Source organism: Mesoplodon mirus (assembly GCF_964341445.2).
Source record: "Mesoplodon mirus genome assembly, chromosome: 7".
NCBI lineage: Eukaryota > Metazoa > Chordata > Mammalia > Artiodactyla > Ziphiidae > Mesoplodon > Mesoplodon mirus.
Window position 1 is genome coordinate 127549935 of NC_138983.1, and position 23527 is coordinate 127573461.

General features: G+C 38.0%; 2 protein-coding genes across 4 annotated transcripts in view; one reads left to right on the plus strand and one right to left on the minus strand.

Moving 5' to 3' along the window:
- The window catches only part of CBL (Cbl proto-oncogene), a 91505-nt gene that overhangs the window by 35305 nt on the left and 32673 nt on the right, over positions 1-23527 (plus strand). For 2 of the 3 annotated variants that reach the window (XM_082628982.1, XM_082628984.1), the window contains one exon: positions 21650-21796. The exons of the other annotated variant lie outside the window; for it this stretch is intronic. In XM_082628982.1, the coding sequence (XP_082485108.1) occupies positions 21650-21796 (147 nt within the window). The remainder of the gene's footprint in view (positions 1-21649; positions 21797-23527) is intronic. 3 annotated transcript variants of the gene reach the window in all.
- Positions 112-1547, minus strand: LOC309807939 (transforming protein RhoA-like). The gene has a single exon (XM_082627962.1). It carries the CDS (start codon positions 1293-1295, stop codon positions 714-716), a length of 582 nt encoding a protein of 193 aa, XP_082484088.1. The 5' UTR covers positions 1296-1547; the 3' UTR covers positions 112-713.

Genomic DNA, 23527 nt, shown 5'->3' on the forward strand with positions numbered 1-23527 from the left:
TTTATTTTCAAATACACTTTCTTTTTTTTTTAAAAAAACCAATACACTTTCTGTGAGGATGACAAATATCAGGATTAGGAAATCCAATTATACAAAAAATACTACATCTAGTCTGGGGTAGATATATTTATTTTTGGTAACATACATTAAGCGGCACTAATTACACAGTAACTATAAGGTAACTAACATGAAACCACAGAACTGTAACTTTGCCACAGCTGCGTGGACTTGGGCCTTTCTGGCTGAGCACATTTTCAAAAAACTGGATTGCCACCCAGAGCTATGCCAATGAAATCTGTTAAAATGAGTAAAGCTCTGAAGTGGTGACTCACCAGAGTACCTTGCAGCTGAAAGAGGATAGGCAGGACATGTTAGTTATAAAGTAGTTACAGCCTAATTCACAAAAGTTACCAACTGTTTCTCTTTCTAGAAAGAAGCAAGAAGTTAGGAAATTCCTTGAATTAGCGCCTAGTGCGTCAGGTGGGAGTGCAGAGGAGGGCTGTTAGAGCAGTGTCAGAAGGACCCTGGTGGGTCAGGTGGGTTGGACATCATTAATAATCATGGTTGGCTTCTAAATACTGGTAGCAAGACGACTTCTGATTTGTAATCTTAGGTAAATTATAGATAAATGAAAAAGGCCAGTAATCATACACTAAGATTAATAAACAGCACTTCAAAATTAACTGCATGAGGGCTGTGCTTGCAGCAGGGTTTCACAAGACAAGGCACCCAGATTTTTTCGTCCCACGTCTGGCTTGCAGAGCAGCTCTCGTGGCCATTTCAGAAACCTCCCTCACTCCATCTTTGGTCTTTGCTGAACACTCCATGTACCCAAAAGCGCCAATCCTGTTTGCCATATCTCTGCCTTCTTCCGGTTTCACTGGCTCCTGCTTCATCTTGGCTAGCTCCCGCCTTGTGTGCTCATCATTTCGAAGATCATTCTTGTTCCCAACCAGGATGATGGGCACGTTGGGACAGAAATGTTTGACTTCTGGAGTCCATTTTTCTGGGACGTTTTCTGAACTATCAGGGCTGTCAATGGAGAAACACATCAGTATAACATCAGTATCCGGGTAGGAGAGAGGCCTCAAGCGATCATAATCTTCCTGCCCAGCTGTGTCCCACAAAGCCAACTCTACCTGCTTTCCGTCCACTTCAATATCTGCCACATAGTTCTCAAACACCGTAGGTACATACACCTCTGGGAACTGGTCCTTGCTAAAGACAATGAGCAAGCAAGTCTTGCCACAGGCTCCATCTCCAACAATCACCAGTTTCTTCCGGATGGCAGCCATTGCTTACAAATGTGCTGCAAGACCCACAGCCTGTGTGGCAGAAGTTCTACAAAGTGCCTTGAACTTCTCAGATGAAAGGTACTCAGGCGACGACTCCGTGTCCGGCCTCTCCGCGCCGAGGACTCCTGTCCGCGAGTCGCAAGCTCAAAGACTACGGCGGGTGGCTAAGGAAGCTGCGGCGGACTAACGAGAGAACCAACGGAGAGCAACGGGCGGGGAGCGCGAGAAAGCAAGAGCGGGCGGCGACGGCGGCGGGAGGGCGGGGAGAAACAGGAGTGCTTTTCATGTACTTCTTATTTTGTCACACACAATGTTTTAAAAAATGTCCTCAATATTCAAACTTTAATAAAATTAATGGTCTATCCTGCTTCATCAAGGATATTCTTAAGTGCAACTAGCATTTTGTTTTTGTTTTTACTGCAAGTCATGGTGAAGAGTACAGTGCCTACATGTACAGTTCAGTGCTCCTGCCTTGATTCAGCTAAGGCACCAGCAGACTCAACCCAACTTTGTGCCTTCAATGCAAGTATCAACACAGTGGAAAAGATGAATCATGTGGTGTCTTAATATTATTATGGAAATAATTTGAACATTGCAGACCCTCTGAAAGAGTCTCAAGGACTCCTAGGGATTGCATAACACACTTTAAGAACTGCTGTATTGATGTCTACATTTCAGAAATGCTATAGCCATTTTTGAAAGTGATTAATGCTGTTGTCATTTTGGTACTGTTCCTTCTCATCTCTTAAAGAGTAGACTTGTTATACTGTTCCAATACTGCTTTATAATTCTGGCGCAAGGCAGGCTAATCTCACCCCTTTTTATGTTTGAACCATTGTACATTTCAAGGGAACAGAATATCAAGGCTGGTAAATAGATTTTAATAATTGCTGGTCCTGTGGATAGGTTGTAGCTGCTTAGATTGTTGTCTTGAGGGGTTCAGTGGATAAAGGTTCCTGGGTGGAATAGAAATGTCTTCTTTGGACTTGGGAAAGAGATATGACAATGTCATAATTTGCTCTTTGTACTATTTTAATCTAAAATTTATAGTTTTTGAAAATTTTTATCTTATAATTTCTTCAGAAAAAAATTCTTTTGTTCCCTTCCTTCTACTCTCCTTCAGGGGACTCCATTTATATATATATTTGGGCACTTGATATTGTCCCACAGGCCACTGGTGCTTTGCTCACTTTTTTTCAGTGTTTTATTTTGGGGAGTTTCTATCACTGTGTTTTTGAGTCAGTTAATCTTTTCTTTTGCAGTAGTTAATCTGCTGCGAGTCCCTTCCATTTTAGTTTTCATTTCTAGAAGTTGGATTTAGATCTTTTTTATGTTTTCCATGTCTTAACATATACAAGAGTTTCTCTACCTTTTTGTATAAATAAAATATAGTTATAATAACTTTTGATATCCTTGTCTGTCAGTTCTGTCATCTGTGTCACTCATGGATTTAATTCTATTGATTTGTTCTTATCCTCACTAAGTCATACTTTCTTGCTTCATTGCATGTTTGCTAATTTTTGATCGGATGCTAGACATTGTTAATTTTACTGTGGTAGGTGCTGGATACTTTGTATTCTTATAAATATTCTTGAGCTGTGTTCTGGGATACAGCTGAATAGTTTGATCCTTTTAAACTTTGTTAGGCAGGGCCAGAATAGCTTTTGTTTTTTTTAATTAACCTTTTTTTAATTGAAGTATAGTTAATTTTGTAATACAATGTCATGTTATTTTCAGGTGTACAGCAGTAATTCTCTCTCTATATGTATGTGTGTATATTTATTCTTTATCAGATTCTTTTCCATTATAGATATTGAATACAGCTCCCTGTGCTATACAGCAAGTCCTTGTTGTTTATTTTATATATAACAGTGTGTATATGTTAATCCCAAACTTCTAATTTATCTCCCCCTGCCCCTTATCCCCTTTGGTAACCATGAGTTTTTTTTGTATGTCTGTGAGTCTATTTCTGTTTTGTAAATAAGTTCATTTGTATCATTTTTTTAGATTCTACATATAAGTGATATCATATGGTATTTGTCTTTCTCCGTCTTACTTCACTTAGTATGATAATCTCTAGGTCCATCATGTTGCTGCAAATGGCATTATTTCATTCTTTTTTATGGCTGAGTAATATTCCATTATGTGTGTATATGTATGTGTATACACATGCACACACATACACCCCACATCTTCTTTATCCATACATCTGTTGATGGACATTGAGGTTGCTTTCATGTCTTGGCTATTGCGAAGAGTGCTGCTGTGAACATTAGGGTGCATGTATCTTTTCAGATTAGAGTTTTCTCTGGATATATGAATAGCTTTTAATCTAGCCACATGCTAGATTCTACCCGTGCTCTACCCATCTACAGATTTCCACCCCCCTCCTCCTCCCTTGTGAGAACTGGGGAGTGTTTGCTGTACTCCTTTCAGGTGGTTCTTTCCCTGTGTTCATCAGTGCTCAGCTGTAGATCTCCTAAGCTTCCTCTCTCTACGCAGCTCTCTCCTCTCTTGTATTCTGTACTGAGGACTCCAACTGCCATCGTTTCCCCAAACTCACAATTCTGTCTCCTCAACTCAAGAGACTATCAGGCTCTGCCTGAGTTCCCCCTCCCAGTGCTGAGGCCTAGAAACTCCAGGCAGTAAGTTCAGTCAGTCATGGAGTTCACTTCTGTTTGTTTCCCCTCTCTTAGGGATCACAGTCCTCTGCTGCATGATGTCTACTGTCTGGAAACCATTATTTCATATGTTTTGTCCAATTTTTCAGTTCTTTCAAGGAGGATAAATCCAGTCCCTGCAGTTCCCTCTTGGCTGAAAGCAGGAGTCTCGATCTAAAATTTAATTTGGGATTTTTGCAAATTCAGATGCCATTAATATTACGTGCTTGCTATATGCCTGAAAAGTTCAAATGTGGTCTAAGTCTTTACTTGCTCCCTACCTCGCCACACATATTAATTGGGCAGTCTCTCTTTTATGTTGAACAAAATGAAAATGGCCTTTGCCTTTATGTATTTTACACTTTATAAATGTGGAAACCGAGGCTTGGAAAGTTAGAATATGTTACCCAAGTACATACAGCTAGTAAGTGCCAGGGCCTTTTTTTTTTTTTTTTTTAAGCTTATCTCCCACATGTTTATAACCAGTTACTTTGGTTTTCTTTGTTTGAATGTAAAGGAATGATGATTGTGTATTTCATTTCACATTGCAGAAATGATCCCATGGAGGCTATATTTCAAGTAGTATATGAAATGGTAAACTACATAAACTTGGGGAAGTTAAAACATTTTAATAGGCATGTCATTTGAACACAAAAAATATCAATACTGTGATTTACTACAGCATTAGGTATTCACATAGCAAGAGAATTTCACTTATAATATTTCTAATAGAGCATAGGCTTGATTATGCAGATAAAGAGAGAGAGAATGTGAAGGTACCCTCCCTTGCCTCCCCTCAAAACATCAGTGGTGACTTTTATAAAACCAGAGCAGTATAGAGAAGTAGGCAGTGAGTGTCAAGTAGAATGTGCAAAAGCCTTTTCTAATCACGTTGCTCTAATATTGCCAACCAAGACTTGCTCTAAAACCATAATACTTGTGAAGTCTGCAACTGCATTTAAATTAGAACATCTTAAAGAACAAGCTCAAAAGCTGGCTACGAGAATTTTTTTTTTTTTTTTTTTTTGCCAGGCTGTAGTATACAAAGCAGCAAATGCTTGCTAGAGGTACCTAGTAGTGTGAAAATGTTAGAAGCATTATGAACTTGAATCCTGGCAATGTATTTTTTTTTACTTTTACTTACTGTATATTGAACCTGAAATATATATTATCTTCGGAAAGCTTAAATCCTATGTATTAAATTTGTTAAAGAAATGGAATAAAAAACGTTCATTAGCATTTTTCTTTCCTCTTTGTTTAAACCCTCCCCCCACTCCTTTACATGCAAAACACTCATCCTGCTTAGTGTCTAATAAAATATATCTAAATGATTTAAGTATTCAGAGTTAATATTTCTTAACTTGTTTCATTCTTATTCTTACGGTATTTTTCTTATATTATTTACGTTTAAAATAATTAGTTGAATGTTTTATTTTCCCTGTAACATTGAACCAGATTATAGTGATCCTTTTTCTATTCTTCTGTTCTAACTTCAAAGAGCATGATTAAAAAGCCACTTAAGGGGCTTCCCTGGTGGCGCAGTGGTTGAGAGTCCGCCTGCCGATGCAGGGGACACGGGTTCGTGCCCCAGACCGGGAAGATCCCACATGCCTCAGAGCGGCTGTGCCCGTGAGCCATGGCCGCTGAGCCTGCGCGTCCGGAGCCTGTGCTCCGCGGCGGGAGAGGCCACAACAGTGAGAGGCCTGCGTACCACAAAAAAAAAAAAAGCCACTTAAGAAAGGAAATCTTTCATCATTATTGCTGTTAACAGTGAGCTTGAGCTAAGTTCTCTTGACATGAACTTTTGTGAAGGGCTCTTTAGGCCTGTATGTGACTGAATATTATCTATTTTATTTTTTATCACTGGATTAAGGTTTTATAGACTAGGTGAGTGATTAAGGTACTGCCTAATTGCACAGTTTCTCAGTGTGACTTTCACTTAGTGGCACACACACAGGTCAGTAAACATGTAGTATGGCGCAGTGAGGTTAAAGCAGTCGTTGTGTTAGATGCTAAGTGTGTGAGCTGGATCAGCCAGATGGACTCCTCTGCCATATACTATCTCAGTATATGACCTTAGACAAGTTACTTCTCTCTGCCTCAGATATCTCATTAAAAGTGCTTTCACAGGATTGTTGTGAGTATTATAATGAATAAGTTAATGTTTAGAAAGCACCTAGAATAATGCCTGGTTCACAAAAAGCAGGACCAAAGTATTTGATTAAAAAAAAAAATTAGAGGGCTTCCCTGGTGGCGCAGTGGTTGAGAGTCCGCCTGCCGATGCAGGGGACACGGGTTCGTGCCCCGGTCTGGGAAGATCCCACATGCCGCGGAGCGGCTGGGCCCGTGAGCCATGGCCGCTGAGCCTGCGCGTCCGGAGCCTGTGCTTCGCAATGGGAGAGGCCACAACAGTGAGAGGCCCGCGTACAGCACAAAAAAAACCCAAAAAAACAAAACAAAACAAAAAATTAGAGATATACACTTATTGAAAAATTACAGGAGGGAGCAAATTGTTAAGAAAAATGTTGTATACACTTCAAAATAGTTGAAGTAATAAATTTTATGTCATGTATATTTTATCATAATTTTAAAAAAAGAAATGTCATGGTTCACAGGCTACTGAAGTTTTCTTTATGCAAGTATTCATTCAGCAAGTATTTTTGAGATCTTGCTCTCAGTACATTCCAGGTGAACATCAGGCTTGAATTCGTAGGTGGAAGGATGATCCTGTATAGAGACGCCATATTCTCTTGGTGTCCTGTGGAGAGGAGTATTTGAGTTGAGCACAGTTGGCTGTATCATGAGACTGGACTCCAGGAAAGGGACTCAACCTACCCCAGTGCACCCCTGCACTCTCTCTTTTTATGGGGGTCAATGTGATAAGTGAGGTAAAAAGTGTGAGTCTTGGGTGCCACCTATTTACAGGAGTTGCTAAGAACCAGCTGTCTGGTAACTAGAGACTGCAGAAGTCCCTTGGGAAGATGTTAGGAGGAGCCCCTGGTCCTAGTTAGCTCGTTGCCAAGAAATCCAGAAAGAACAAGATGACTGACCAGTCTGGAGTCAAATGCAGTAATCCAGGTAGGATGATGGTGGTTTGGACTAAGGCGGTAAGTGAACTATAGTGGAAATAAAGTCATTGGCTCTATGAAATAATCATATATATATATTGCATATGAATAGCTTATTCCTCTGTTTGCTAAGTAGTTTTATTATATGGGTGTACCACAATTTGTTTATCTGTTCACCTGTTGGATGTACATTTTAGTTGTGTCCAGTTTTTGGCTATTATAAATACAGCTAATAGGAACATTCATGTCCAAATCTTTGTGTGGGCATATATTTTAATTTCTTTGGGGCAGATATCTAGGGTGATATATAATGCTTCACTGGATTCTATTTAATAATCGTTTAGGATTTTTCCATCTATTCTGGTAAGTGAAATTAGCATATAGTTTTTTTCTCGTGGTCTTTGATTATGGAAGTAATCAAAATGAATGAGTTCTCTTTCTGTATTTTTGAACAGCTTGTAGAAATAAGAGTTAGCTTTTATGGGGAACGTATAGCAAAAATTCTTCCGTAATACCATCATGGTCTAATACGCGTGCTTGTACACACATGTGTATATGACTGTGTCTATATGTGAGAGTGGGGAATGGATTTTGATACCTACTCTATTTAATGGTTTTTGGTTTACTCAGGGTTTGGAATAGTCCATTTCCCCTAAATAAGTTTAAGTATGGTGCTTGCCATATAGTAAGCATTCAATGTTTATGAAATAAATAAATTAGTGAAAATTACTGGAATAGAGTTCATTGTATTCTGTTATTAAATTACCTTTTATATTTTTAGTTATGTCTCTAAATTTGTTAGATTTAAAGTTTGTGCATTCTGAAGATTTTTACAAATTCATCATGAGAGGTTTAATTTGGAACTCTTATGAAGCTTTTAAATTTCTTGTATTCAAGTCAAGATACATTTATGATTTTTCTCCATTTTTTATGTATTCTTATGCTTTATTTTCCCCCATTCATGAATATACCTCTGCTCCTTTGACAATAATTGAAATTTTATCACGAGTTTTACTTTACTGGGTTTAGTAAACGCAGTAAATGTTGTTTACTTTTGCACAGTGCCTCTAATACTTAAGTTCCATATAAGTTTTCCTGCTGGGAAGTATGATAAATACTGCTGAATAGGTGTTAGAAGCCCTAACATTTGAGAATCTGTGAAGAAGTGTTAAGAAATTCAGTGCGTTTTCATCAACTCAGTGTGTTTCATCTGCATAGAAGATATGGAGAAACAAAGATTGGGTCTCAAAGAGTGGCATTAATTCTGCCTCATGTGAGAACAACTAAAAAAATTAGCACGATATTCTTATAAGGGTGAATACAGCACACTTAAAACATTGATTGCCCAGTGTTTCCAAACATTTTTCACATGGTTTTGTTTTTGTCTTAAATAAGAGAAGCCTGCCACTCCTGTCCTTTTCTGACTCCATCATACTACCTACCCCCCTACTCCCAAAGGGAGAAATTCCAAATCTTTTCAAAACTGTACTCCAGTTTCTTTTTAATTTTCTTTTTTCTTGGCCACACAGCGTGGCATGCGGGATCTTAGTTCCCTGACCAGGGATCGAATCTGCGCCCCCTGCATTGGGAGAGTGGAATCTTAACCACTGGACCACCAAGGAAGTCCTTCTTTTTAATTTTTAAAATTTTATTGAGATATAATTGGCTTACAGCATTATTTAAGGTTAAGGTGTGCAACATGTTGATTTGATAAATATTCTATTTCATTTTGATTATCCTGTGTGAGGGAATTAGCAGACAGACAGGTCACTCCCAACAGTGTCAACAGTCTTATACATGATTTCACAAATCTCTTTCCCTACTTGCTCCTCTTTCCCAAGCTGCCTGCTAGACATGCCATATTAATATCTTTCAGACACCTCACACTCGCCATGTCTGAACATTGAATGTATCCTCTTCATTAGCAAACCAACTTCCTCTTCTGAGTTCCCTCAGTTAATATTATGTAGTGGTGACAGGTGTGAGTTACTGAGATTGCGTCTTGGATTAATTTCTTTCAGCTGAGGTTTGTTAATCTATAAAGTGAGGATAATCGAATCAATCTTAGAGGATTGTGAATGAAAATTAATTAAATAATAAAAAATATAAAATGCCTGACACATAGTAAGCCCTTTAAATGTATTAGCTTTATTAATATATATGTATTTTTTTAAGACCCTACTCTCAGCTGCTCAGGCTCAGTTTCAGGTTCATCATCTTCTCTCTCCTACTCAGTCATCTCATCTTCTTGGTTTTACTTCTGCAGTATCTCTCAAATCTGTCTTATTTTACTGCCCGTGTTTGGGCTCCCATAACCTTTCTACTGCAGTACCATCCTGACTGAGCTTGCTGCTTTTGTCGTTTCCTCACTGTTTCATCTTTCATACTGCTTGCTGTCATTTATGGCCTCGAAACAGATTCGATGTCACTCCCCAGTTCCAAACCCTTAATAACTTCCTGCTGCGTTTGTAATATCTCTCACCCCGGTAGTTAAATCTCTACATTTTGAGTCCTGCCTGTGTTATTCAGTTTTATCCTATGCTGCCATGATTCTACATTCTAGCCATGTTCGTTTATTTTTGAGTCCCTGAACTTTGTTCTACTGAGCCTTTGCTTTGGTCATTCCCTTGGCTTAGAATCCCTTTCCCTTCCATATTGTCTGTTAAAATCCCATCTATTCTTTAAAATCCAAGAAGCCTCCTGAATTATACTAGTTTTAATTAGTGCTTCTCCTACTCATGCTCTTGTGACTCTTCATTTTTATTGATACTTCACTCTTGCACTCACCAAAGTCTGCCTAAATGTGAGTCTGCTTTGATAACTAGTCAGGGCCAGGAACACCTTCTTTCCTGTGTTACCTGATGTTGTCTTTATTTATAGCTTTTTAATAAAAGTATGTTGAATTTGATAAAAATACTACTAATTAAATACTAAATACTACTAACTAAATAAGTAAAATGCTAATACCAGAGTTTTACAGAGACATAGAATCTTGAACTTGAGGAGGATTATTTTTCATGGAAAATATATTGAAGAAAATGGCAGTGATGAAGATTTTTCTGGTATTGATGACTCCAAACAGAGGAGATGCAGATAGATAAAGAAAATTTCATTATCTTTCCCAAGTTTTGAGAATAACGAAGTTTAGTAGCTACTCTGTGTTTGTTCAGAGAAACAGTGTATTTAAATGGAAATGGATGTCTGATATGTCATATACTCAGGAGTTAAATAATTAATGATAATTAGATATACTTTCTATATACTTGATTAGATTGTATTAGAGCTGTCTCTTGCTCGGTATATAATTTGCTTTGTCTGTCTATGTATCTATATACTTTTAAGTTTATTTTTTAAATTCACAGGATAAAACTTCTGAAAAGTGCTTGGTGGGTTTTGTTATTTGTTGCAGGGGGAGGGTATGAGAAGTTTTGGAGGTTTCTGTATTATGTTACTGATGTGTTTGTATGTTCCTTAAGGAACTGGTATAGAGAAATAGTAATCAGTTCTCAGGGTTAATATGCTTTTAGCTGCAGACAGATGCTCCAGTGTATGTAACTTACATAGCTGTCTTTCAGAACTTGCGTTGAGTCAATTCAAAGGTTGTTTTGAAATATAGAGAAGTCTGATTATATTCTTGAACTCTTTAGGAAATAATGATGATAGTACCATAAGTTAATGTAACTTAGTGAACATTTGCTGAATGTTCACAATGAGTTTTAAGCTATTTTTGTTTTTTTCCAACCACACTAACACCATAGGTATTAACTTATAAATATTATGTCTCTATGGTGTGTGCTTTAATGAGAATGTATCACATTAATCATTTAAAAATACTGATGGGTGTAAGTGATCTGTTCTACATGAGTTAGGAAAGAAGGAATATATCTGTGAAAAAATAAATCTTTTCCAGTAGTGACTACAGTGGAGAAGCATGGCAAATACTTACTGCCTTAACCAGGTGGTCAAGGTTAACATCACCAGTGATGTCATGTGGACTTCATGTACCCTCCAGTATGATGTGTTGAGATAGGCACTTCACTTCTGTGATATTGTGTCCATAACTCGTAACCCCAGTCAGAGCATGAGAAAAACATCGGCTTTACATATTGAGACATGTTCTACAAAATACCTAACCCCAGTACTCCTCAAAACTATTAAGGTCATGAAAAACAAGGAAAGACTAAGAAGCTATTACAGACCAGGGGAGACTAAGGAGATGTGACGAATAAATATAACGTAATATCCTAGATTGGATCCCAGGATAGTTAAGGACATTAATGGAAAAAACTGGTGAAACCTGAATAAAGTCTAGGGTTTAGTTAATAGCACTGTACTGATGTTGGTTTCTTAGTTTTGGCAAAGGTACAACAGTAATATATTAAGGGAAACCAGAGCTGAATGAGGGGTATATGGGAATGCTTTGTACTATCTTTGCAACTTTTCTGTAAATCTAAAATTCCAAAATAAAAAGTTTATTTAAAAAATAAGTAGTATTTTTCAAGTCTATAAATGTCTGTTAAGTGCAAGGCAGTCTGGTCACCACTGCAGGGCATAGAGTGTGTAAGGCACCTTCACTGCCCCTGCCCTTAAGGAGTTGTCATCCAGCTGGGGAATAGGACAACTGATACAAAGTAAAACATGATGAAGCCAGTACAGAGTGTGAGCAAGGTGCTGTGGGGGTGTAGGTGTGGGGTGTCTGAGTTTGAAAGTAGACATTGAATGAAGACTGGGAATCCTTCCCCGCCTGCCCCCCCTCCCCCGCCCCCAGCATCCACACCAAGAAGATAGCATTTAAAATGAATTTTGAATGGGCAGGACTTCAGTAACCATAGTCATTGGAAGGGAAATACGTATCATACCAGCAAGCCTGGGCTCTTGAATCACAGAGCTGCTCTGCTACTTATTTGCTCTGTGACCTTGGGCAGGTTATTTGATGTCACTAAGTCTTTGTTTCTCCTTGTAAAATAGGATTAGTAATTTCTATTTCAAAGCATTATTATGAGAATTAAATGAGGTATACATGTAGCTTAACAAAGTATCTGATACACAGTAAGCTCTTAATGTTAACTATTAGAGGAGGAGAGGACATATATTACTGATGTAACACCATCACTGAAGGCCTGGGGCCTGGAAAGTATAGAATGTTTTGGGAAATATTGAGTAGTATATGTCTAGAAAGGCGAATCAGGACCATATTGTGAGTGCTTTGACTTACAAGCAGAGCAACTTGAACTTTTTTGGTGGTTATTGGGAAGTCATTGAGAATTTTGGTGTAGAAGGATTAAGGAGATTGAGTCTGTGTTTTAAGATTAATCTGATAGAAGTACGAGGGGCATGTTGGAGATTCTCATGTGGGCTGCTGCCTTCCCTTTTACCTGGTGAATTAGATTAGTGTTTCTTTAGGTTTAAAATTCTATGAAACAGCTCAAAATGCCCTGAATGATAATGTTGTAATCTGTTACCATGTAACTTGGGGGTCTCAGAAGCAGGACCATTAGTATATTATCAAATAGACTTAATATGTTTAGTGAAAAAGGCCATTGATATTTTTAGATATATTGGCTTAGAATTTTTTTGAATAGGTGATGCTTTTTGCCTCGCTGTCCCCCCCACCTTTTTTTAGCAGCTTAAGCAGATAAGAGTTAAACAGTACTTCACTGACTTCCTGTGAAGCTTTGTTGAAAGAAGTTCCGTTGTATCCATTTTTAAAGCTGATTACTGTGAGCAGAGGATGCTGCTATTGAGTTATAAATGTCATCTCAGTATGTTCTCACTCAGCATTCTTTGGATGACACTAGTGTTTGCATATAAGGTTTTGGAGTTTAATGAATAGAAAAAGCAGCACAGTTATCACTGAAATAGTACCAGTAAATGAAATACTTAAAAGTATTGATCACTTCACTATTGAGCAGTATAATTATTTATCATCATCTATGTAGGTTTTACAGCCCACACCATGGCTGAATGGCAAAGAGTGAGCTGTATTGTGACCTCATTTGGGAAATATTTTACAACTCCAAAATGGTATTGTATAATGTTGTGCAGTTTGTTTGTCAATCACTGTATTGTGTTAATCATTCTGAAGTTTACCTGCTGGGAAGTACAGGATCATTGGGTCTACAGATATTATTAAAATAGATTATTGGGGTTTTCCCCCAATGTTTTATTATAAAAATTTTTTTATTATAAAAGTCAAACAGAAATTGGAAGAATTTTATAATTATATACATATTAACTAAATTATTGTTTTCAAAAGGAAAGCTCCACTTCTCTTTTTTTTTTTTTTTGCAGTATGTGGGCCTCTCACTGTTGTGGCCTCTCCCGTTGCGGAGCACAGGCTCCGGACGCGCAGGCTCAGCGGCCATGGCTCACGGGCCCAGCAGCTCCGCGACATGTGGGATCTTCCCAGACCGGGGCACGAACCCGTGTCCCCTGCATCGGCAGGCGGACTCTCAACCACTGCGCCACCAGGGAAGCCCCACTTCTCTTTTTAAAAATCAAAAAGACTTCTGAGTCTTTGAATCATTTTCACATGTGATAGTATTTTCATATAGCTGAGATGATTTTTGATGTTTCCATGTTATTTCTTCAGAAATGATAAAATTCTTTGAGTAAAATAATTCACTACAGATTCTGGAATTTAGCCAGATCCCTAGTGTTACGAGTAGATAACAGTATTTTAATTTATCCCCATATATGGTTCATACAATTAACTGTTCGTTTAAATTCCATAAAATATAAGTTTATTTAAATTCTTTGCAGGCAGAAATAAAATATACTTTTAAAAATTATTATTTCTTAACATAATTTCTAGTCCTCTGTCACATAAGGATAAAGTGCTAGCTTTCTTTCTCTCATGTCTTCTTCAATCTTATGAAATTAAACTGCTGAAGTTAAGGTTTCTTTTCCAGTTTCAAATCAGTGATATAGCATAAATTTATACATTTTTATAAATGGAAAGATATCTTTAAGAGTAATTGGTTCCAGCTTCCTTATATTCCATTGGAATCAATGGAGGCCCAGAGAGGTTAAATAACGTCACAGGACACAATAAATTAATGCGAGACCAGGAAATACATTTTAGATTTCTAGTCGTCTTGACTATTATCATATATGTTTTCAGGTACTCCTTTGTAGAAAGAATAAACAGAGCATGCTTGTCAGTTCTAGAATTTATCTCTGACTGTCAAAATGGAGTTTCAGAAAAAGTAACCTTAAGTGAGAATATCTTTATGAATACATTGGACTGATTGTTTTGTAAGTCATCATTTAATATTTTTCTAGAAGATCTCAACCTCTCTCTCTTTTTTAAAATAAATAAATAAATATATTTATTTATTTTTGGCTGCGTTGGTCTTCATTGCTGCGTGCAGACTTTCTCTGCTTGTGGCGATCAGGGGCTGCTCTTCGTGGGGTGTGCAGGCTTCTCATTGCGGTGGCTTCTCGTTGCCGAGCACAGGCTGTAAGGCGTGCAGGCTTCAGTAGTTGTGGCTTGCGGGCTCTAGAGCGCAAGCTCAGTAGTTGTGGCGCACGGGTGTAGTTGAGGCGCACAGGCTTAGTTGCTCCACTGCACGTGGGATCTTCCCGGACCAGGGCTTGAACCCATGTCCCCTGCATTGGCAGGCGGATTCTTAACCACTGCGCCACCAGGGAAGTCCAAGAAGATCTCAATCTCTTAATATTCATTTCTCAACAGTCTTTTTCTTCTTGAAACTTTTATTGTACTTCTAAGGGATGGAACATTCTCATTAAAACAAAAAAGAGTGGTACTACTCTCCGTACTTGTCTTAAACATTAATAAATACATTTTAATGTAGAGGGTTAATATATCTCCCCATACTATGTTCTTTTTTCCATTTCCTCTTTCTCTGCAAGGTACTTTGTGGCCAAGAGTTACAAGGCAGCTTGTTTTTCAGTATTTTGTGTAATAGAAAATGCATTGGTTGGCATCATTTGAGGAGTTTTCTGTTTGTCTCATATTCATATAAAGGCTACTTTCCCACACTGTCTTGCTTGCTCTATAGAAATGGTGATTGTGGTTTCTATCAGGTTGTATTTATCTTTCTACTTTCGAAGCTAAAACGGAAGCTATAATTGTGCATTTAATTTTTATATACTTAAGTATTAGTGACATATAAATCTTAGTCCCTTACTAGCTGAAATTATGCACAAGAAAATGTATACCGTTACTTTAGGCCTGAGGTACAAAGGTACATTGGCTTTTAGAGTAGGACCTGAGGTAGGAGGAAAAGAACTCACACAAGTCTTGGACCTTTTTAAAAATTGACACTGCATACTGAATCAGCATTTGATTATGGGGAAGTTGTGAGAGGACAAGAGAAGGGAAAGATGGAAGCTATAGAGTAGAATTTGCAGTTACTTAGATGTAAATGGTTAGCGTGAAAGGTAGTAAAAATGACCTTCAAATACTGAGTTAAAGAAAAGCTTGTATTGATCCTACTGGCTGCTACTCAAAGAAAGAAAAGTTTTGTCTTCAGGGCATTTACAAAAAATAGAACAGTTGTGTTTCTTTGTGGATATTTGGAGAAATGTTAGAACATATTGTATGAATTGAAGTAACTGCTGACAGAATTTTGAAATGTATTGTTTACTTGTAATAAGCCCAAATATCCATCATGCCTCATTGTTCTAAGTTTACATGTTTAGACAGATTTTGCTGATTAAATTATGCCCTATACACTGTAGACACTGAGCCATAAGCCTAAGGCCTTAAAATGTTATTGAAACAGAATTTAAACTCAGACCACTTACAAAATACCTTGACCCATGGGCTTTTGTAGATTCTTTTTTTTTCATTTTAAGAAGTGTGATGCTTACAGTGCACATCTCTGGTGGTTTTCAGAAATGTAAGCTGGCTTTTTGGGGGATGCATCCTTGAGTATGAAAGTGTCTTAAATTGATTTTCAGTAACTATTTCAGTCAGCACTTCAAATTGCTCTTAGGCACCTGGTGCCATTACATCTTTGTGGTCAATAACTTTCACCTTTTTGTGGCTTACTTCACAAATTAAAAAAGCTTTTTGTTCATTATATTTTGGTATGTATATTTTATCTCTGATCTAGCATAGTACTGGATACCTGGTAGATTCTCAGTGGAAAATTATTTAAAGAGTCAAAGATGCTGACATGGCCCAGTCATCCAAAGACTCGCTTCCTGCCTTCACTTCAGAATTGGCTTAAAAATCAACAATAAGAGAGGTTCCTAAGACCACCCCCTCTAAAACAGCAATCTTAACATGCCTCTCTTCTCATACCCTCCTTTGTTTTTCTTCAAAGCCTTTTTCTTCTACTACCTGATACTCTGCCATGGGAATGTGAATGCTATAAAACCAGGAATTTTGTTTTGTTGCATTGTTGTATCCATCCCTAGTGCCTAGCACACAGTATGCAGTCAGATGTTTTCTAAAGCTATAATAAAGGTTAGAAATTATGCCAGATGCCAAAGGGATATAAATATATATCAGAAGTGAATTCAGCCCTCATGTACACAAATAACTGTAGTACAAGATGGGTTCAGATGACATAAGAGAACTTCAGTGAAAATACTGGGGGTATTTTAGAGGTTTATTACTTCTAGCTGGCTTCTTAGGAAATGGCAGTTAAGCTGGGTCTTTTGCAGACTAAGGAACAAATAAGCAGTCGTTCAGAGGTGCAAAAGCGAATAACGGTAGTATGTATAAGAAGAGGTAAAATGTTCAGTTTGAGTAGAATATACTAGTGAAATTAGTTATAAAGGTAGGTTAGACCCAGGTTAGTGGAAAGTCTAAAAATCAAAGTTGAGTTTGGATTTTGTCCCACTGGTACTGTAGAAATTGTTTTTTTCCCCTCCTTGAAAGGCAGTTATATGTGGTATGATTGAACGTGCATAGGAATAGACTGAAGACAGAAGTTTGAATTATGGAGTAGGTAGGCGCAGGTAGCAAGGAGTGCATATTAGAATAATAATACACATTCAAAGGTAGGATTGACAACAAATGATTAGCAAATTGACAAGTCAGATATGCAGAATAAAGAAAATGGAGGCAGCTAAGATGACTGACTCTAAGGTTCTGAACTTGTGGGAAGTAAGATGGTGTCATTAAATACAGAAAATAGAGAACATGAAGGAAGAGCAGGTTTGAGAAAGAAGGTTAGTTTAGTTATTTTTTAGAGGTATAAAGATTTATTTAATTCCAAGTAACAGATTTGTTTTTCTTTTTTTTAATTGAAGTATAGTTGATTTACAGTGTTTCAGATGTATAGCAAAATGATTCAGTTGTATATATATATTCTTTTTTTTTTTTAATTTTATTATTATTTATTTTTGTCTGTGTTGGGTCTTTGCTGCTGTGCGTGGGCTTTCTCTAATTGCAGTGAGCGGGGGCTACTCTTCGTTGCGGTGTGCGGGCTTCTCATTGTGGTGGCCTCTCTCGTTGCAGAGCACGGGCTCTAGGCGCCAGGGCTTCAGGAGTTGTGGCGCACGGGCTTAGCTGCTCCGCGGCGTGTGGGATCTTCCCGGACCAGGGCTCAAACCCGTGTCCCCTGCACTGGCAGGCGGACTCCCAACCACTGCGCCACCAGGGAAGCCCTATATATATTCTTTTTCATATTCTTTTCTATTATAGGTTATTACAAGATATTGAATATAGTTCCCTGTGCTCTACAGTAGGTCCTTGTTGTTTATCTATTTTGTATGTAGTAGTGTGTATCTGTTAATCCCAAATTCCCAAAATCTGTTATTACTGACCCCCCCCAACCCCCAAGGAAGGTTAGTTTAATTTTGAATGTGTTGTTTTGTGATGCTAACATTTGAATGGAGAAATGCAGTAGGCAGTTGGAAAGCTACTAAGGCCTAAGATTTGGGAATCTTTTGCAAAGCAGTTTTTGAAGCCTTGAGATTGCAAAGGAAGAGTCAAGAGAGTACATGGGGAAATAAAGGAAAATGATGGAGAGCAAATTCTTGGGAAATAGTTATGTTAGGAGAATAGAAAGAATAGCCAAAGGAAGAACAAAAGCAAGTAGGAGAACCAAGAGAGGATGACATTGGAGAAACTAAGGAAAGACATTTTCAGGAAGAAGTAAGATTCAAACCTGTTTCTTGCAGAAAGAGTTCTGTTGTAACCTTGGGAGTATGATATATGTATTGCGTGGGCCAAAAGGTTCGTTCAGTTTTTTCTGCAAGATGGCTCTAGTAGCACTTGGTTGTCTTTAACTTCATTCAAAACAATTTTGTTAGATTGTATGTGACAGCTGTCATATCAGTGTGCATTTAAAAAAAGACTTATCGGGGGCTTCCCTGGTGGCGCAGTGGTTGAGAGTCCGCCTGCCGATGCAGGGGACACGGGTTCGTGCCCCGGTCCGGGAGGATCCCACATGCCGCGGAGCGGCTGGGCCCGTGAGCCATGGCCGCTGGGCCTGCGCATCCGGAGCCTGTGCTCCGCAACGGGAGGGGCCACAGCAGTGAGAGGCCCGCATACCGCAAAAAGAAAAAAAAAAAAAAAAATTGGTGAATTTTTGTGTAGTCATTTTAATATTGAAGATGGAAGAAAAAAAGCAACATTTTCAGCATATTATGCTTTATTATTTCAAGAAAGGTAAAAACGCAACTGAAATGCACAAGATTTGTGCGGTGTGTGGAGAAGGTGCTGTGACTGATCGAACGTGTCAAAAATGGTTTTTGAAGTTTCATGCTGGAGATTTCTCACTGGACGATGCTCTACGGTCGAGTAGACCAGTTGAAGTTGATAGCTATCAAATCGAAACAATAATTGAGAACAATCAACGTTATACCATGCTGGAGATAGCCGACATACTCAAAATATCCAAATCAAGTGTTGAAAATCATTTGCACTAGCTTGGTTATGTGAATCGCTTTGATGTTTGAGTTCCAAATAAGTTAAGCGAATAAATCCTTCTTGACCATATTTCCGCATGCGATTCTCTACTGAAACATAATGAAACATTCCATTTTTAAAACAAATTGTGACGGGCGATGAAAAGTGGATACTGTACAATAGTGTGGAACAGAAGAGATTGTGGGGCAAGCGAAATGAACCACCACCAACCACACCAAAGGCCGGTCTTCATCCAAAGAAGGTGATGTGTATATGGTGGGATTGAAAGGGAGTCCTCTATTATGAGCTCCTTCTGGAAAACCAAACGATTAATTCCAACAAGTACTGCTCCCAGTTAGACCAACTGAAAGCTGCACTCGACGAAAAGCGTCCAGAATTAGTCAACAGAAAGCACATAATCTTCCATCAGGATAACGCAAGACCGCATGTTTCTTTGATGACCAGGCAAAAACTGTTACAGCTTGGCTGGGAAGTTCTGATTCATCTGCTGTATTCACCAGACATTGCACCTTCAGATTTCCATTTATTTCGGTCTTTACAAAATTCTCTTAATGGAAAAAATTTCAATTCCCTGAAAGACTGTAAAAGTCACCTAGAACAGTTCTTTGCTCAAAAAGATAAAAAGTTTTGGGAAGATGGAATTATGAAGTTGCCTGAAAAATGGCAGAAGGTAGTGGAACAAAAGGGTGAATACATTGTTCAATAAAGTTCTTGGTGAAAATGAAAAATGTGTCTTTTATTTTTACTTAAAAAACTGAAGGCACTTTTTGGCCCACCCAGTATTTTCTCTGATACACGTTTTTCTGCTATACTGTTTAGCATAGCTCTTTACACATAGTAGGTTCTCAACAGCTTAGCATATCTTAAGGGAATCATGGACTCTCTCCTGCTTATCTTTAAGGATTAACAGTTGGCAAAATGTTATATAAATATTGAGTGCAGTCTGGTGTCCTGCAGAAGTCTTTGGGAAGTCATTGGGACTAATTTGTGCTTTGCAGATTTTCTATCATGTTATCTGTGATGTATTCTCGATAGTTTCTATTTTTGTTTCCTCTTTGATAAAATAGTAAAAGTCCTAGCCAGCAATAATTGAAGGCTCTCAAAGTACCAGGAGGAAAACAGTTAATGGAGTTTGGGGATTGGATAAGTGCTTGTATTTTTTATCTTACTTGAGCTATTTAGCATATGAATTATTTTAGACTGTCTTCAAAGAATATTAATTTTATCACTTTTGTAGGTGCTTTCAGAAATAGGAAACTAGAAAGAATATAACTTGATACAAGTGCAGGAAGACAAATATCAAAAAACTGAAGCTGGGGCTTCCCTGGTGGTGCAGTGGTTGAGAGTCCGCCTGCTGATGCAGGGGACACGGGTTCGTGCCCCGGTCCGGGAAGATCCCACATGCCGCGGAGCTGCTGGGCCCGTGAGCCATGGTCGCTGAGCCTGCGCGTCCGGAGCCTGTGCTCCACAACGGGAGAGGCCACAACAGTGAGAGGCCCGCGTACCGCAAAAAAAAAACCAAAAAAACAAAAAAACAACACAAAAGAAACAAAAAACTGAAGCTGATTTGTTGAAAAGCTGATTAGAAAGATTTCAGCAGTGTTTTGCAGAAAAGTTAGGGCTATAGAGACTTAGTGCAGCATTTTATCCAGGAAAGACAAAGATGGGACTAGTGGTGACCCTCCAGTATAGATTAAAGAGAATTTTTAGGCAATAAAATTGATCATGAATTGACTTGAAATTTCATAGTCCACTTGTATGACAAAAATTGACTTTTTAAACAATTAATTAATTTTATCTTTGGCTGTGTTGGGTCTTCATTGCTGCGCGCGCGGGCTTTCTCTAGTTGGGGTGAGCGGGGGCTACTCTTCGTTGGGTGCACGGGCTTCTCATTGCGGTGGCTTCTCTTTGTTGCAGAGCACAGGCTCTAGGTGCGTGGGCTTCAGTAGTTGTGGCATGTAGGCTCAGTAGTTGTGGCACACGGGCTTAGTTGCTCCGCGGCATGTGGGATCTTCCCAGACCAGGGCTCGAACCTCTGTCCCCCTGCATTGGCAGGCGGGTTCTTAACCACTGTGCCACCAGGGAAGCCTTTATTTTTTTTTATTAAAAAAAATTTTTTTTTGCGGTACGGAGGCTTCTCACTGTTGTGGCCTCTCTCGTTGCGGAGCACAGGCTCCGGACGCGCAGGCTCAGCGGCCATGGCTCACGGGCCCAGCTGCTCCGCGGCATGTGGGATCTTCCCGGACCGGGGCACGAACCCGTGACCCCTGCATCGGCAGGCGGACTCTCAACCACTGCGCCACCAGGGAAGCCCCTTTTTTTTAAACGCGCCACCAGGGAAGCCCCTTTTTTTTAAATTTAGATGAGTTATGGTAATTTAAACATCCAGATTAGTTCATGCAAAGCAGGAAATAATATATTTTGCTTTCCTAACATTTCTTTTGTGAGTGAATGGTTATAACAGTGTACAACTTCTTACACTTATTTGTTGAGTCCTCTTTACCTGTCATCCTAAAAAAGTAAGTTTGTTCATGTAAGTTTATGCTCAGTTATTAGATCTGATTAATTTAAAATTAAAAGTCTTAAAATAGATTACTGTTAAATTTTTCTTATTTACCATAAAACATTGAACAGAGGGAAAGGAGTAGACCTAGTGAATGCAGCAGTCTTTCTTGCGTTATAATTACACACCTGGTGTAGTGAATTCAGCACATTTAAAATAAAAATAATTTTATGTGTTCATTTAATCATTGCACTTCTGATCATTTGTAGGCGAAACCTAACCAAACTGTCCCTGATCTTCAGCCACATGCTGGCAGAACTAAAAGGAATCTTTCCAAGTGGACTCTTTCAAGGAGACACATTTCGGATTACTAAAGCAGATGCTGCAGAATTTTGGAGGAAAGCTTTTGGGGAAAAGTAAGACTCAAAATAATGAATATGAACTATGAAGAACTGAAGCTTGTGTTTTGGGTTTTTGTTTAGTTTTTTATTGATGGAATATTTAAAACATGGGAAACAGAAAAGTAGTATGTGTGTACCTACTTCCCAACCTTTTTTTGCTCTGATTATTTTTTTTAAAAGAAATAAACCTTTGCAGTTCCGTTGAAACCCACGCTCTTTGACTGAATGCTCTTCTCTTTCTTTACTCATCCATTATGCTGTTAATGGACATTTACATTTCAAACTATTTGCTATTGCAAAACAGTGCTGCAGAAAGCAAAATTGTATTTGTCTTCATATGCAAGAGTTTCTCAATAGTTACATACCTAGAAGTGGAATTGCTGAGTCAGGGGGTTTCACATCTTCTGCTTTGCCAAATATTGCCTAATTGCTTTCCACAGTGGTTGTACCAGTTTATATTCCTATAAGTAGTGTACACATGTTCCAGTAGCTCTGCACTTTGACTAACACTGATGATATGAATTGGTATCATATTTTGCTTTATATTCCTAAATGACAAGGGAGATTGAGCACCTTTTCACATTTGTCACCAATCAAGATTCTTATTCTGACCTTCCTATTCCTATTCTTGACTTGTCCATTTTCCTATTGAGTTGTTTCTCTTTTTCCTATTGTAAGATACTAACTCTTTGTTAGTCACTTACATTAGAGACATTTTCTCCTAGTCTACGGCTTGTCTTTCCACTTTGTTATATTGTCTTTTTGATATTCAGAAGTCTTACATTATATAGACAGATTTATGAGACAAGTTTATGTTTCTAAGTATTAATATAAATGTTCTTGAATATCCTCTGAAATTTTGGTTCAAAGAACTGAAAAGGTAGAAAACAATAAAAATTTTCAGTTGAATATACAGATCCTAATGTAAATCTCTCTTTAAATGCTTTCTTTCTTTCTTTTTAATTGAAATATAGTTGACGCACACTATTAAGTTAGTTTCAGGTATATACTACATATTGATTTGAAGTTTGTTAAACGCTTGATTTATTTAAAAAAATCATGTTTAAACATTAAATATAGAATAATTAGTGATTTTTAAAAACTTAGTTGAAGAGAATGGGAATGAGTTTAACCTTGTTCCTTTAACTTAATAACTAGCTACATTAGAAAAGAGTTTGAAATGCCACTTGTTCTCTTACTTTCAGGCAGGTGAATACATAAACTTTTCAAAGGCGATGAGATTTTTTTTTTTTTTTTAAGATCTTGAGAAATAGAAATCCCACAATATCTTTTGCTAGCCATATCTGGGGTTTAATCATTCTTATGTTAAATAATTTCTTCTTCATCTCTATCAGAACTCTGTTCTTCCTGTACCTTAAGCCTATATTCCTCTAGTGAAGTCCTTGATAGTGTGGGTTCCTCAAAAGAACACAGAGTGTTTTATGTGCTTTTAAAAAGTTAAACACAAGCTTTCAGTTAGTAAAGATCTGGACACAGGTTACATCTGTTATACAAAAAGGATAATCTTATCTCTCTTTCCAATGCTTCTCTAATAGAGCAAATGTCTGAAGAAGGATGAGAAAGGGAAAGAACTTGTAGCATTCTGCCGAAGAAAAGTAGAAAAAGATGTCTCCATTATTAATTTATTCATTAGAAAGTTAAGAAATGTATCATTCATGCCCTTTCTGTTCTCAATGTAAAATATAGTTCAGCTTCTTTAAGAAAATTGAAATTGATAGTGAGAGC